Source organism: Mesoplodon mirus, assembly GCF_964341445.2.
Source record: "Mesoplodon mirus genome assembly, chromosome: 5".
Lineage (NCBI taxonomy): Eukaryota > Metazoa > Chordata > Mammalia > Artiodactyla > Ziphiidae > Mesoplodon > Mesoplodon mirus.
In genome coordinates, this window is record NC_138980.1 from 172,315,830 (window position 1) to 172,328,695 (window position 12,866).

Genomic DNA, 12,866 nt, shown 5'->3' on the forward strand with positions numbered 1-12,866 from the left:
GGGTCTCCAACGGGGAGGGAAGGCATGAGTGAGCGCCCAGGTGGAGGGAATCGGCTGGGAGTGTAACAAACAGCAGTCGGTTTACCATCCCGTTTCCAGCTGAGAGGTGGGCTCAGAGAGGCGGAAGCGGTCAGTAGGAAAGTCTGAACCCACATCTATCTGATTCCAAAACCTACGCCCTTTCGACTCTGCCAACAGCTTTATGCCCATTAACTTCAGAAGAGACAGAAGTGAGTAGAAATAAGTCAGTTTCAATGGATAAAGTTTAATTATTCAGAACTTAAAAGGGGGAGTAAAGCAGTAAGAGCTGAGAGACCAGCCATAGAACTCCTCTCCATCTGAAGTCCATCTGAATTAATTACACATGAATCTCAGCCCACTTGCAATGTAATCCATTCAAATACTTGCAGAATAATGGCTGGCAGGTTGACAAAGTGTTGTCTCACAACATTCCTTGGGAGAACTTACTTAAATTACTAGACAACAATGATTTTAATGATCATATAACAGATGTGTATAAACGGCTGTTTTTAAAATGTTTAAGGATGTTTAAGAATGCTTGAAAACTCATTAGATATAATTTAAGCATCTTTTTAGACCATTAATCAACTTGTCTCTCAAAAAGGTAGCCAGGATGCGGTTTAGCTCAGTTCCTACCGACATGATCCAGAATTTCTGACCAGCGGAGTCAAGTTCTTGACTTACTTACCAAGTCCTAGCAGCCCTCCTGCCTAATGTCTTGTCTAAGCTCGAAGCCCACTGCGTGCTTCTCAGATCACAGTACAGAACACCAAGCAGGGGGAATTCCAGCTACGGCAGGGCAATACCTGTCAGTCTGAATTTTGGATACAATTCCCCATTTGACCTAGTCAACCAGCCTCATTGGAAGCTGCTTAGGGGTGGGTGGGAGAAGAAACTGGAGTTAGATACATGGTACCTAGTTAATACTGGCTTTGGAAGATAAATTCCTCACTTTAAAGAAGTACAGTTAACTCTTAAACAATGCAGGGGTTGGGAAGCTGACTCTCTGTATACATGGTTTCTCAGTATCTGTGGTTCTGATTCTGTGGATTCAACCCAGGGCAGACTGTGTTGTACTAGAGTATTCACTATTGAAAAAAACCCGCATAGAAGTGGACCCATGAAATTCAAACCCATGTTGTTTAAGGATCAATTGTATACCCTTTGATCTAGCAACTCCAATGCTGGAAATTTACCCTACAGGTTTAATCACACATATAAATCAACAATGGATGTTTACAATAGTGAAAATTGAAAATAATTGATATATATTATTATGAATTTATTTAAATAAATTATAGTAGATTTCTATCTCTGCCCCTTAGCAGCTGGTCAACCTTTTAAGCATTCTGTGTGCCTCAGTTTTCTCATCTGTACAATGAGGATATGACAGTACATGCCTACCTCGTAGGGCTGCTGTGGGGAGTATATACACAGAAACTGTCTGGAGGGAAGCACATCAAACTCTTATGGAGAATGGAATGTGGGAGAGGCCGAGGGCTTTTGCTTTAGGAGGTGTGACTTTTAAAAGATGTTGTGGGGCAGCAGGATCTACTACTCTAAAATGTTGTCACCATGACTGGTTTTTCTATTTCACAGGAAAACAAAAGAAACACAGAAATTTATTGATTTGAATCCGTTAGAAACAATGCAAACCTGTCTAATTTCAAAAAATCAACATCTGATTTGGGGCTTTTATTAAATGAATCCATGTTGACCAACTGGCAACAGAGAGGTCACAAAAAGAATAAAGCCCTTATACAGCAATGCAAACCCAAGTGAAAGATCTCAGAGACACAGAGAGAGACGCCCAGTGGTACCTGTGAGTCCAATGACCCTGTGCACAGCTTCGGACGAGACTGGAGCTGACCACATTGGCTATGACGGTGCCAGCGCTGCAGACAATGCAGGTGCAGGAAAGGACTGACCTTGGCTCCTCTAAGCCTGGGGAATGTCCTGCCTGATGAAGTCTCTGTTTGCCTGGGGTTTTGGGGCTAAGACAGACAGTCTATGCTAACAGTGTGACTTTGGGTGAGGGCTTTGGTCCACGTCCTATCTTAATCCCTGGAGAGGCAGGGGACAAGGGTGAGCCATGTGAGCTCACCCTCGTGTATGTGACTGAGCCCAAATAAAAACTCTGAACACCAAGGCTCGGCAGGGTGGGGGGTGTCCTGGCTGGTGACACCCTGCACATATCACCACACGCTGTGCGAGGCGGGGAGAGTCAGTGTTGTGCACATGACTCCACTGGGAGAGGACAATGGCAGCTTGAACCTGACCCTCCTGGACCTGCTCCCGCACCCCTTCCCTGGCTGATCTTCACCTGTGTCTTTTCACGGCAATGAACCGCCACTGCAGCTTCTCTAAGTTTTGTAAGTCCTTCGAGCCAATTACTGAACCTGAGGGTGGGCCTGGGCTTCCCGAACTCCGTCCTGCAGACCAGAGCCACACGTGGACGAGGGCCTGCCCGCCTACAAGCAGCACCCTGGAGCAGCTTCCAGCCCTCAGCCTGAGTCTCTGGGAAGCCTTACCATCTTGCTTTTCACGAGTTCCTCGATTGCACTGACGAGCTCGGCTGCGCTCGGCGTTTCGGAGCTGGTGGGCCGGACTAATAACCGAGAAGAGGCCTATGGAGGAAGTCGAGAAAAAGAGAGGGGGAGGGAAATGCCTCGTGTTAGTCACTGGGCAGAAAGAATTCTCCTGCAAGCTCAATCTCCTTTTAAAAGTAATTCCAGACAAAAAGACCACAAGTTTGTCTTTGTTTGCATTTATTTAAAGCCATCTTTTAAAATTTACAATATTCTGACATGAAATACTAAATAAGACCTGTCTGGGATACATGTGGAAGGCAGACAAAGTCTGTTTTTAATCCGCAGTCATGTACCATCAGAATGTTTTTCAAAGAGGTGACTGGGCACGGGAAAATTCTAACTTTTGCAACTGCTGGCTAGGCTACTGGCTAAGGAGGAAAAGGCAGAGAATCTGATCAACAGAAGAGTGAAAGGCTTAAGGGCTAATGAGTGAACCCTTTAAAAAATCGGGAAACAAAACTGGATACTAAAAATGGCTTTACTGTGTGGATGGGGTTAAAAGAAAGAAACAAGAAAAGGAAAGGAACCGGGAGCACTGGCCAGACAGGGAAGAGGGGGACAAGCTCACCATTTTCTGTGCCATCCACTTCCCCAGTGATTAGTGCAGAGGACAGGAGATCTGTGGCCTCACAAGCTATCAGATGCCATTTACGGCTAGAGTCGGGGTGTACAGGGGTGGACAGGTAAGGAATCTGGGGGAGGGGCTACTGAGTTCGAGTTTCAGTAATTAGCAAACACACTGTGTTTGCGGATTACTTGCACCGTTAATTTACTGGAAACTAGAAGAGGGGTGTAATATGAACCTTGCTTCATATTAAGGACAGCAGAGATGCATGTGACACACGGCTAGCTGTCCTAATGATGCATGTCTCACAGCAGACAGATACGGATTTATACATTTACAACGAGGCTGTTACAGTGCGGATCCAGATATGCACTTGGCAAAACAAATGTTGGCTTGGTCTAATGAAATCTGGAAGATGAGGTGAAGAAAACAAGGCAAAAATTCAAATGGAGAGGTAAGGAAACTGAATCAAAACAGACACAGAACACAAATCAACATAATGCTGCAGTGAAAGTTTACAAAAAGAGAAAACAGAACAAAACAAAACATTAGTCACAAGATAATATACTCTCTGGGAACATCACTATAGACTTTTGTAAAAGAAGAATTTCTATGCGTAATACCCAACGAGGTAACACAATAACCAATAAATGATTTTGGCAAACAGAAGAATATAGTGCAATCCACTCTTTCAATGGAGAAAACTACCCTCTTATTCGGTGAATAAGTCAACCAGGCCTGGCCCCTCACTTTCGGCTAACCATCCAGATTTACACAATTCCAGTTTTCTGCTTTTAAAAAGCTATGGCTTAGAATGCTACGAAATAACCGAGGAGCCGTCAGAGCCTGGCTTCCTGGCGCGTCTGCTCTGGGCAGTGGGGCGCGAGCTTCTCTCCCATCTCAGGCCACCCTGCACCCTCCATGGCACAGGGTCTGTACCTCAGATGCCCTCCAAACCCCAGACTCGAACCCAAGCTCCCTCCTTCTGCCAAGCCCACTGCGCCCCTGCTGTGCACTGAGGGCCCCGGAGAAGGAGGGAGAGGAGTTCTACAGAGAAGGCGCCTTAGGTTAAGACTAACGCGTGATCGGCCTTGGCCTCACGGCCGTCAATCACCAAGCCAGCGCGACCCCAGGTCATCACGCACGGGCCCATCCAGCGAGTGACTGTGTTAGCACTGAGGGAAGTCAGGGAAGGAAAAAGGGGAAGAAGGGGGAAAACTGACAAAAACATCTGTTTTATTCAGAAACCTTAGTTTCTGCCAAAAAAAATCACCAGTAATGACTCCATAGGATGGTTTTCAACACCTGCCAATTTGGAGAAGCAGGATGGGCCAGAATGCGAGAGGATGTATAAGCCACAGTTACCAGGTTTCCTTCTTGATATTTTAGGGTTGTACAGAGTAATTTTTGATTCTGTAAGAACTCAAAAAAACCCAGAAAACAAAAAATAAGATTTACTTGGCTTGAAGCCTCTGCATACATCCAAAGAGGAAATTCATGGCTTTGAACTGATTCCTGCACTTTGACAAACTCCAGTTTGACCCAGATGTTTGCCATGTTGGAAAAAGGAACTGGACAGCAATACCATCCCATCTGAAAACCACACCTGTGTGCAGACACCTAACAGAGAGAACCAGATGGGCTCGTGTGCGTTTAGGACGCAGTCACGCAGGTGGCGTGCGACTTCTCTGCCCTCTCAGTGACCCTGGTCAGTACGGTGAGAAAAATTAATATAACTTGAAAAGCAGCAATTACGAAAGCATCCACTAAACATGCACTGAACGTATTTATACGAGCACACGTGTACGAGAGCCTGCGCGGGTTCCTACAGCTTAGTCTCAATGGCCTTTGCTATCTATACGTTTGGGGTGAAAGGCATCTTCCAGGTGCCTTTTCACAGCCCGGGTCGCTCTCTATGTCCTGCAAGGAGGCTGGGGCACAGCGGCAGGCAACCGCCAGGCCCCCTCCGGGCGAGGCTTGGTGTGGGCGTGGACCCCCCTTACCTTGTCATCCTGTGAATCCGGCTGGAGCAGGCTGTGCTGCTGGATGGCCATGGGCGGGGGCAGGGGCACGGCGTCGGCCCCCTCCTCTCCTTCTTCCTCTCCGCAGCTCTGCATGCCCGAGGACGAGGACTTGGAGAGCGTGCCGCTGCTCAGGCCCTCGTTCCGGCCTCTCTGAAACCAGACCGACATTCGCCCATTGGAACCCGGCCCTGACTGTCCACGTCAGCTCATGGGAACTGAGCCCTCAGGGGTTAACTGGGAAAGCACAGCCGGGATGGAAACTGAGAGCAAAATCAAGGCCAAGCTCCTTCCAAGCCTGACGGGGAGCTTCCACTCCCTCCAGCGACCCAGCTCCCTCGCTCGCCAACTTGGACGGGGGAATGGCCACTGAGAGCGTCTTTGGAAGGGACTGCCAACGTTAACCGTTAGGCTCTGAACACATCTGATCTTCAAGAAGCCGCTTTAAAAAGAAGGTTCAAAAATCTGAACCATAATAACCCTTAGTTTCTGTAGTCTCATACTTCACTTTTTGTTACTTAATAAATAAATAAAATAAAAATAAAATAAAACTCAAATAAAACTCACTGACATCAGGAGGGCATAAAGAAAAATACGATTCAAGGTGTATTTTAAGAATCTGAATTAAGTATCCCATTAATCTCCCCCTATTCTAACTTTTAGAAAAAAATTTCAGTTTTTCATCTCTATGACGAGACACAGTATATAAAACAGAGAGGTGAGGACATAAATGAACCATATGCTCCAGTGAAAACGCACGGCAAAAACACGCCTGGGAAAAAGGCAGCAGAAACCCCACATCTGCAAAATAAATTGAACGATACAAATCCTGTCTTCTCTCTCTCTCTCTGCCTTTTTTTGAGTCTGTGAGGGAACTGGGGGATAGGGGTCCAAGTTAAAAACGCTGAGGGCCCCTCACTGACACCACACTGCTGAAGGCCCATTGTGGGGATCATGAAGGAATTCGGTTCCTTGCAGTATAATTTTAAGCTCCCACCTCCTCCAAAAAAGGGGAAATTAAAAATAATTCCTGGCTGACCTACATACATTTATCTTCGATGACATGGGAATAATCCAGTGTTTACTGCTGGGTTAGCAAAGTATATTAACTGTGTGCTTTCTACTCAGGACAAGACATAAGCATGACTGTGTATGAGTACGGGGGCAGGGGTGGTGGCAGAGATAACTGGAGGATGTGAACATTTCCTTAGTCTTTCCAAGTCTAAAACTGGTGCTTTCCTTGCAAAATGCTGCCCCCGTGGTTGAGTGCTAACCTCAGGGGCCACTTAAACCTTTTGCCTCCCGGGAGGCACCCCTGGCTTTGCCTGTGATGGAGGTGAGAGGGGGCTAAGCTAAGATGGCCGGGCACCACGTTCTCCTGAAGCAGGCGGGGCTGCCCACGGTCCTCTGATTTCGTGGTCCGAGGCCACGCGTGGGTCCCCGACTCTAGACGCTGCTAGAGGAACTGAGTGGGGCTCTGACCCTGGTCCTTTCCAGAACTTAGGGAAAACCACCAAATGAGTGTATTCACTGTTCCCACCACCCGGAGGGAGATGCCAGAGGCCCTGACCTCTTCCACCGTCTCGTCCTGCGGGGTGGCCGCACTGTCGTCCGAGTCCTTCTGCGAGCCGGCGTCAGCGCTCTTGCGGACCTCCCTGCTCTTCTTGTGCTTGTGGGCCAGCTTCTTCACGTGCCCATCAGCCTTGCCGCTGCTCAGCCGCCGCACCGGGCTCGTCAGCCACTTGCGCAGCGTGTTGCCTGGGCGCTTGGGGCCCGGGGAGCTCTGTGCCCCCATCATGTGGGGCTGGAGGGAGGCCACGGAGGCAGGCGGGCTGGCATCATTACTGGAGACGGACAGCGAGTCTGTGGGGCGAGAGAGAGAAACAAGTGTGACTGGCAGCCCCCAGAGTCCTGGTTGGGGCCGCTGTGCCGACGAGCGGTGTCACCACCCAGGTGAACTCTTAAGTTCAGGGGCTGCCGGGAGTTGTGTCTGGTGGCTCTGCCCTGGGGGAACGTCCAGGGAGATCCGACCCACATGCTCGCCCATCACATGGCTCCCCAGCTTGAGCTTTGCTAGAGGTGATTTTTCTCCAGGTGTAGTGCCCCCTCCAAAAACCCCCAAGTCACCAATCCTGGAGACCAGCATCATTATCATACAGGCTCAAAATGTCACTGTCACTTAAAATACCACAGACATTGGAGGACACACTGTTTGAATTATATTCACCCATCTTCCTGATAGACAAGAACCAAGAAAGAATGGCTTAAAGAAGAATTTAAAGGAAGTTAGAAACTAATCCTGGTGGATAAAGGTACAGTTTCACTCCCTCCCAGTTAATAGGTGTACCACTCAATAAATAAACATGGGCTTCCTTGGTGGCGCAGTGGTTAAGAATCTGCCTGCCAATGCAGGGGACACGGGTTCGAGTCCTGGTCTGGGACGATCCCACATGCTGCGGAGCAGCTAAGCCTGTGCACCACAACTACTGAGCCTGCGCTCTAGAGCCTACGGGCCACAACTACTGAGCCCACGAGCCACAACTACTGAGCCTGTGCTCTAGAGCCTACAAGCCAAAACTACTGAGCCCACGAGCCACAACTACTGAGCCTGTGTTCTAGAGCCCATGAGCCACAGCTACTGAAGCCCGTGTGCCTAGAGCCCGTGCACTGCAACGAAGAGTAGCCCCCACTTGCCGCAACTAGAGAAAAACCATGCGCAGCAACAAAGACCCAATGCAGACAAAAATAAATAAATAAATAATAAAATAAAATGTTTTTTTAAAATAAATAAATAAACAAACACAAGTACAGGCACACCTTGGGGATGTCTTGGGTTCGGTTCCAGACCACTGCTATAAAGCCAAAATCACAATAAAGTGAATTACAAACTTTTTGGTTTCCCAGGGCATATAAAAGTTACATTTCAACTTATTGTAGTCTATTCAGTGCGCGATAGCATTGTCTAAAAAAATGTACATACTTTAATTAAAAAATACTTTATTGTTAAAAAATGCTAAACATCATCTGAACCTTCAGCGAGCTGTAATCTTTTTGCTGGTGGAGGGTTTGAAAAATTGCAAGACTCAACAAAATGTGACACAGAGACATGAAGCGAGCAAACGCCGTTGGAAAAATGGCTCCAACAGACTCGCTCGATGCAGAGTTGCCACAAACCTTCAATTAGTTAAAAATGCAGCATCTGTGAAGTACAGAAGAACAAAGTGCAATAAAACGAGGTATACCTGTCTGTATGTATACGTGCGTGGGTGTGTAAATCGGTATGGACGTGAGCTGGTCAGGCACTGTGACAAACGGCACCCTCCTAGAAAGTTCAGTGTGGAAGGGTAAAGCTGGCTGGTTCACTGGGAAACCCGGCTCACGGCCCCTTGTTTCCCAGCCGTTCTCTGGAACTACACAGGCATCTGCAGCCTCTGCTCTCAGCCTCAGCAAAGTTACTCCACGTGTTGGAGAAAATACCAGTAACACTTAACAAAACAAGAACACATTTTAGAAAGAAATGTGAGTAGGGGAAACCTTCCTCAAGTAACCAAAATGTTACTTGAAAATATATCCAAATGAATCTTCTCACTGGATTTGAAAAATTAAATAGAGTCGACCCTGAGTTGTTAATTTTTCAGGAGAAAAAAGGAGATATACATGCACTGAGGTAACAGCTGACACTCAACAGATCTGTGGAATTACGAGAGACGTTACTTTACAAACAGAAGACCAGTGACCTGGGACACTTCTTGGCCCCGTCCCGAGCACTGGACTCTGGAGGACTCCTCCCACAGCAAAATGGAATAAACCGCTTCGCTTTAGGAGACGGAGGGAGCAAGATCATTCACTATGCTTGTTATTTTCTTACATCTTAAGTCTTGAAAATTAAAATTCATCCTTAAAAAGATGATTTTATACAGCTACCTGTGTTAGCTGTATTTACCTCTGCGGCACTGGAGACCATTACCTGCTGCAGCTAAAAAGCAAGGCGGTTACTTCCTGCCAGTCCTGTGATTACACGTACGAGGGAGTTGACGGCAGTTTCCCACTCACGCTCAGATGCCCGGGCGGGACAGCCGAGCGCCGTCTGACCGCCGCCCGTCCCCTCCTCGGCCGAGCCTCGCAGGGGAGAGGGCATAATCTTCCATAAACAGATGACGCGTTTCAAGCTGGATCCCTCATTCTTAGAAGTCTAGATTTTCTCAGAGGCAGACTCGGGCTCAATAGAGCCTTTCCCCCCCGCCTCGTGTATATAGGTGTGTGTGAGCATATATTTTGATTTTCTTTCTTTTCAGAGAAGAGTGACTAAAACGTCCCCACGTCAGCCTCGTTTTCCTCAGGTACCATCGGGAACAGGCAGCAGAACGAAGCCATGAAGTTAACAGCACGCCTGCTGCAAAGAGCTTCCTGGGGACTTTCTCAGGGGCTGACTGGGGGTAAAGGGCAAACAAGGCAGCCACGGTCGGTCGCTGCCCTCGGGCGCTCCTGCTGCAGCGACGACAGGAACGACACAAGGGAGAGGCGGGGCTGGACAATCCACGTGCAGATGATACTTTATTCAGCTGAAGTTTTTCTAAGTACCAGCTATCAGGATTAGCAAGGCCCTGTGCTGGCCACAGCAGGGGACATGCTTCACAGTCGTTTCCTGTGCCTTTGCTGTGCTGGGATGCACAGCCGAGCCCTGTACCTGCCACTGGACAGAGACGGCAAAACCTGCGTCCTCCTTTACCCAGGGGAACCACCTGCAGGGCTTCCAGTGATCACATGGCCGGCGTTCAGGCAGAACCGTGACACTTCCTGCTGTAAGTGAGTACAAACCCTGGTAGAGGTTGAGGAGAAGGGGAATCAGGTGGGGGATCACGGAGGGCTTCCCAAAGGAGGTGACGCTGAAGCGGGCCTTAGAAGGAGCTGGGCCTGAATAACCCGTTAGGAAGAGCTCACAAGGACATAAGCTCCAGGAGCGCGGGGGCCTCGTCCGCCGTGTCTCCGGAGGTGTGCCCAGGGCCTGGCCCGGTGCCTGGCGCACAGCAGGCCCCTATGAAGTATCGACTGGAAACAGCAGAAATCCCAGCCCAGAGAAACAGAGCAAGCTGATCCACAGCCCTATTCTCGGGACGGGCGTTTCTTTAAGGAATATTCACTCAGCCGAGCAACCACACAAGACAGAGAACCACGAAGGTGGCGCCCGGGTGGAGGAGGGGGGGGCGTCCCCGACAGGTGACAAGTGTCCGTGACGGAGCTCCGTGGTAGGAAAACGACAGAGGCAGACTCGCCTTCATAAAACCAAATCAACTGCAGGCCTTAACGTCACCAGCAGAACCCTCACACATCACAAGTGGCGGGGACACTGCCTAAGCCAACAAACGAACCTTCCACGTGTCTGGGTGCCTAAAAGCGAGCATCTGGGGGGACGCAGCACGGGAGCAACGCGGCCTGTAATACGAACCTTCAGTGAAGAGGCCACCCACCGGGAGACCTGACAGGGTCTCTGTGTCCCCCAAACGTGCGGGGTTACGGAGAAGTCAGAGCTCTGGGCCGGGTGGGCAGCTGAGGGCCGTCGCCCCGACACGCAGATCTCACCCCCGGTCAGCAGCCCCAGCGGCCTTAGGCGGCACGAGGCGATGAACTGCAGTCCATCACCAAGGCCTCAGGGGACCCGGCTGGCTTTGCAAGTGTGACTCTCAGGGCATCCCTGCCTTGCTTAGGAAAGGAGATGGTGGTGGTCAAAATGGTTCAAAAAGAAAAAGAAATTAGAGATGACATTGCCCAGCTTCTCTCTGTGTGCTCAGCTGCATAGGAGTTGGTTCTCTGCACTTTGAGAAGTAGGTTCAGAAGAGATTTTTCCCTTCAGTTGGCAGCTTGAGCATTATAAACGTGGCCGTGGCCTGACCAGTCCGGCCTAGACCCAGGAGGGAGGCAAAGCTGTCCAAGGTCAGAGCTCACCAGTGCTGCAGACGAATCACTGTTCTCAGGGAATAGTGGTTCTCTTCTTGAGCTACTATTTATCGTCACTTAAGTGACATTATTTCACTTTACTGGAATATTCATGACTTAGAAATATGCTAGCAGCAATTACAAACTAAGAAAAAAATTCTGTCATTTCTTAAATTTTACCTTGAAAATCTATTTCGTTTCAGAAGTCTGAAAATGTAGAGGGAAAATTTCTTCACCTGTCTCTAAGGTTAACAGATATTTCGTGTTGTGCAGATCTGATACATTAGTCACAATCCAGGGGATTAGCAATGAAAAAAATAACCACAAACTAAAGCGAACAGATACATTCCTTCTCTCTCCAGTTTGTTTTTAACAATAATACTTAATTCTTCATGCTGTTTGACACTTTCCAAAAAAAAAAAATCTTATTTTTTTCTTTTCAACATAGAAACTTATTTTGCCCAAATCAATGGATTTTAACAGTCCATTTACATGCTCTGTGACATAATGCATAAATCAGATTTTAAAACACTTAAAAATTACTTAAACTTAAGTCAATTATTAATAGAATGAAATAAAGGACCTGCTATTATTTTTCGTTATCTTAAGAACAGACTTTGACCACTAGACCCACTGCTCTGATGCAAATTTTAAATTAAACAACATGTCCTAATGACATCTAGTAGAATTAAGGTCTCCAGTGTTACTGGGCAAAGGTAAGCGTGACTCACAGGATAAACGAGCTTTCGGTGGTCTCCTTGGGAAGATCCTAAATTACTGGTCTGCATACAGGTGCCTCACGCAGCTGAGCTCCCGGTGGCCGTGACACGCTGCGTCTGAAGGGTCATGGTCGGGCACAGACGCTGCTGGGAAGGCCCCCTTCCTCCCTCTAAGACCCCCTCCTCTCTGTCCAGGTGGACTGTGGGCGGCTCAGGCCAATGACAAGAGTAAGCCCAGGGCAGAGGCCCATGGCCAGGCTCTGCATCTCCCTTTCATGACTGCAGTTCCAGCTGGGTAACTGTCAGGACAGGAAGCTACCGTGACCTAGACTCCAGGCTACACGTGGGCGGGTGCTGGGTCTGGTTTGTTTACAGCTAAGTGCTCAGCTGGAACATCCTTGGAGCTTAATGAGTTTATGTTGAATATATAACGAATGGGTCGGGACTTCCCTGGCGGTCCAGTGGCTAAGACTCTGAGCTTCCACTGCAGGAGGCACAGGTTCGATCCCTGCTTGGGGAACTAAGATTCTGCATTCAGCCAAAAAAACCCCCAAAAAACAACAACCGAACGGGTGAGTCAGCGGATCGATTGCCAGCTACAGGCTATTTTCCAGCCTGAGCTCACGAGCCTGATAACTTACGTTGACCCCGTGAACGGTGAAGTCCTGACCTGGTGCTATACCCCACCAATTTGGAGACGAGCTACAGGTCACATCTAATTTCAGGCCAGCTTGTGAGTCTGTGAACTATGTACTTACAAGACGGTAACTCACAGTAGTTGAGAGCTGTCCCTGTACTGGCCTGCGCTATGCGACGCCTTCTTGCAGGCGAGAGCCAGGCCCAGGAGCCCTTGGTGAGGGAGGGGAGCACGTGAACACCCCCCAGCACGTGTGGTATGGGCAAGGCAGCAGAGGGGTCGGGACCGAACTCACCTGAGAAAGACGACGGAAAACTCATTTGTCACTCAAGGCAATTGTACTGTTCCTGTTCCCATCTTCAGTTCCCATCTCTTGCC

General features: G+C 48.6%; 1 protein-coding gene across 3 annotated transcripts in view; it reads right to left on the minus strand.

The window, feature by feature from the left end:
• The window catches only part of TRIO (trio Rho guanine nucleotide exchange factor), a gene marked incomplete at its 5' end in the record, with an annotated part of 386,080 nt that overhangs the window by 34,596 nt on the left and 338,618 nt on the right, over positions 1-12,866 (minus strand). For all 3 annotated transcript variants that reach the window (XM_082621961.1, XM_082621962.1, XM_082621960.1), the window contains 3 exons: positions 2,553-2,648; positions 5,181-5,351; positions 6,769-7,061. In XM_082621961.1, the coding sequence (XP_082478087.1) occupies positions 2,553-2,648; positions 5,181-5,351; positions 6,769-7,061 (560 nt within the window). The remainder of the gene's footprint in view (positions 1-2,552; positions 2,649-5,180; positions 5,352-6,768; positions 7,062-12,866) is intronic.